Below are 3,653 nucleotides of genomic sequence, written 5' to 3' on the forward strand. Positions count from 1 at the left end.
TACAGCAAAGGTCTTTAATTTACATTATTTCGTTTGTACAACTCACGTCACATGAATGGAAAACTCAACACTATTTACATTCATTCTCAAAGCAGAGAATAACCGCAATTTATGATTTGACCAGATCTCCAGATTCATCAGTTTTAACTGAGTCATCTTCTGCGGGCTGTACCTGACAAGAACAGAACCGAATCAATTTTTTTGACGCAAATTCGTGGCCTTCTCAGAAAAAGTCTTAAACTTTTACTGGGGGGAGTGGAGGGGAGGTAAGAGACTGAAAATAAAATATTGCTTTCCAGTACCCTCATCCCTGCCTCAGAGGTTTTCCTTTCCTCCATTGGTCACAATTGTGTAAAGAGACAGCCTTTTCCCATTAAGCGGATCATACTACGGTTCTCAGTTGAGTGTGACACTAGGGAAGTTATAGGTGACAAAGTTTCAGCGTTAAAGTTATCATGTTTTCAAGGGCAACTTCCTTCGTTTCCAAGGGTAACTTTTCGGGGTTTGACGTCATTTAACGCACCGTTTAATAACCATTGGGATCTATATGCACTATGCTCCGTATTTCTTCTAGGGCGAAAGTTAAACATGACCGACCCACTACGAAGTCATATTGTTTCTCAGATCTTCTCGGCAAAACAAAAGGAAAAAAGTGGAATATGTGTTCTTTTTGAAAAATATTTTTCAAGTCGTGTCTGTCACCTAAAAGAACTTTTCTTTCCCTCTGCTTTAATCCCGTGAACTTGTTCAAAATAAGTTCTTTTGCTTGCAATAATTTCTCCTTCAAAACTCGCTGTTTTAGAGGCTCCCAACGAATGGCCAGGATTTGGTCGAAATTTGATCTTCGACTAGCAGAGAAGAGGAAGCGGTTTAATATCGGGTTGGCATCACAAACCACTTTGAACATTTGAACAGTCCTTTGGAAACAAAGAATGTAACTTGTGATGTCAACATTCCCTTCATTTTTCAAAGAAGATAATAAAGAGAGTTTCAGCAAAGGTTATCAAAACAAACAAACAAACAAACAATTTTTGGGACAAGAACAGAAAATAAATGAGGCGGAGATCTTGTTGACGCGAAAGAAACAAAAGAAAGCTTATTACGAAAGCGAAAAGTGATCCTACCTCGTCCGACGCCTTTTCCTTAATTTCGTCATCCTGTTTGTAATCTTCATGAGTGACTTCTTCCTGTGCTATGGCTTGTTTCATCTCCGCGAAAGCAGCGGTTCTCTTGTTCTCTGCTTCCTCTAAAGCTTTCTTTTCAGCCTCAATTATCTTAAAGAATTCTGCTTCTGCTTTGCTTACCAAGTCTTCTCCCTCTTCATCTTCAGTAGGCTGCTCGTGAGTTTCTTCTCTGAAACATTTCAATTAAGAACACAAATTTTTCACATCTCAAGACAAAACCGGTAATCTCGCCACCATGAAGACTCAGACCAACCAATTCACAACTAAAATGCTTGAAAACCCAAGCCAATGTCACGCTTAACGAACGAAGAACACTAAATGGCGAGTTGACTGGTGGTAAAACTCCCTTATGGCAAGATTACTGGTATCCCGGCCAACAGGCTCGCCACCTGGTTACCATTAAGTAACTCTCGGTCTCCACCGGACCAAAAACAATTCTTACGTTGTCTGCTGAGTGGGCTTTTCTAATAAGATTCCTTCGATTTTCTCTCTGGTGGCGTGCAGTCAATCGCTCAAGGCCTAGTATAAGGCCGAGTGATCTCTCTATAAACAGTTAATCATATCATATATCTTTCTTTACCCTCGGATTTTAAAGTAGCTTGGTGTAGCTGATATCTCCGAGCATTTACCGTCCCAACCATGATACACCACAGAAGAAAGACCACAACACCGGGAACTTCATTCCCAAAGAACTGGTTCACCGGTCCACTGTAACCAACTTCAAAGCCACCGCCCTACATGCTACAAGACCATGGCTAGTGTCAAGTCTCTTCTGCGGTATTAAGGCTGGTTTACACGCGCGACGCAAGCATAAGAATAAGCATAAGCAGCATACGGAGGCGCATTAACTTGTTGTTAATTAGTGTCTTTTGTTCTAATGAAAGGTACCAATTATCAAAACGCTACTGCGTCTGCGTATGTTGCTTGTGCTTATGCTTGCGTCATATGTGTAAACCAGCCTTGAGTGCAAGCTAATTTTAATGAAATAATTGCATCTGCGAAACCAAACCTTTCCAGCTAATCACAAGTCTTAGTTGCATGAGAAATTATTACCCATAGGATTGAGAATGATTGAGGTCGTCCTCTTTAAAGCACACAGCGAGGGCCTGACTGAATTGTTGTCTAATAATATTTACATAGAAAGACGTAATGGGTACTCATTTACGGGGTGGGGACTGCTTGTCAGTACCAAGATTCGAAACTAGATTCATGAAGGGTTCGCTGAATTACAGAGGCACCGTCTGTCTGTTTTAACAAGGACGGAATTTCGCATTTAAGCATGCAATAAAGACCAGAATCAAATAAGAACAAAAGATTATTTTAAAGATTTTAAATTTGACACTACCTCCGTCTCAACAAGGCAGTATAGAAATGTCGAGTTTATGTACAATTGATGATCTATTAGTTGACAATCTTGTAAATATTCTTAACATTTAACAACTGTATGACTACCTATGCATAATTTTAGCGATATTTTTTCTTATAAAACGAAGTTTGATTCTACTATTTAAATGATAATTTATTAGTTGATAATCTCGTAATTTATTAGCTGACAATCTTGCAAATACTTTTAACATCACACTTAATATTGTAGTGATATTATATCTTACAAAAGTATGATTTACTTTACGACTTTAATTACTTATACACGACCTCACCAGCTTGTAGCTTTAATTTTCATCGTATTTAGTCTAAATAAAGGCCATCTATCTATCTATCTATCTATCTATCTATCTATCTATCTATCTATCTATCTATCTATCTATCTACTTGTGCAAGGCAATCTCATTTAAGAACTCGTCTAAAAGTAGCTTGATCCGTGAAAATGCCGTTATTTAAGCAATAGAGGACGTTTTCCGTGTTTCCATAAGCTCATCTAAACACTCGGGGGAGTTGGAAGAATTCTCGACAGTTATGCAAACCCTCGACTGCGTCTCGGGTTTGCATAACTGTCTCGAATTCTCCCAACTCCCCTTCGTGTTTAGATGAGGCTATGGAAACCCGCAAAAAAGTCCTCTATTGCTTTTATAAAATATTTCTCAAAGATAATTGCACAAATGAAGGAAATGCTGGTACTTCTTGATTGAAAAAGATTTTCTTGATACACGCTGATATTTCCTACCAACCAATCAAAACGCGCGTCTGACAATACATAACCAATCAAGATTCGTGTGACGTCACAGCCGTGTTACATACTCTCATTTAAACACAGCTATTGACCAATGAGAGTGCGCGTATTATCCTAATTATTTTATAAATACATCAAGTATTGGAGTTGTAGGCTCCTAGTTATGGGCTAGTATTGGAGTTGCTGGACTGACATAACAGTCTACTGAAAAGCCCTTGAGGGAAGCGGGCCATAAGTAATAACTAATTAATTAATCGCGTAATTAATTAACTGACCACTGGTCATGTTCTGTTTCGTACCTATCTTGTGAACTCTTGGATCGTTCTTTCAAGCGCATTTCT

At 38.7% G+C, this 3,653-nt stretch overlaps 1 protein-coding gene across 1 annotated transcript in view; it reads right to left on the reverse strand.

Moving 5' to 3' along the window:
* LOC137969588 (dynein intermediate chain 3, ciliary-like) overlaps positions 1 to 3,653 on the reverse strand; it is a 19,752-nt gene continuing 16,099 nt past the window's right edge. Inside the window, exons 13-15 of the mRNA XM_068815894.1 lie at positions 3,612 to 3,653; positions 1,125 to 1,353; positions 1 to 172 (exon numbers count right to left, since the gene is read on the reverse strand). The exon at positions 3,612 to 3,653 is cut by the window's right edge and continues 50 nt beyond it. Of these exons, the coding sequence (XP_068671995.1) occupies positions 110 to 172; positions 1,125 to 1,353; positions 3,612 to 3,653 (334 nt within the window). The 3' untranslated portion in view covers positions 1 to 109. The remainder of the gene's footprint in view (positions 173 to 1,124; positions 1,354 to 3,611) is intronic.

The sequence above is a fragment of the Montipora foliosa genome, chromosome 9 (assembly GCF_036669935.1).
Source record: "Montipora foliosa isolate CH-2021 chromosome 9, ASM3666993v2, whole genome shotgun sequence".
Taxonomy (NCBI): domain Eukaryota; kingdom Metazoa; phylum Cnidaria; class Anthozoa; order Scleractinia; family Acroporidae; genus Montipora; species Montipora foliosa.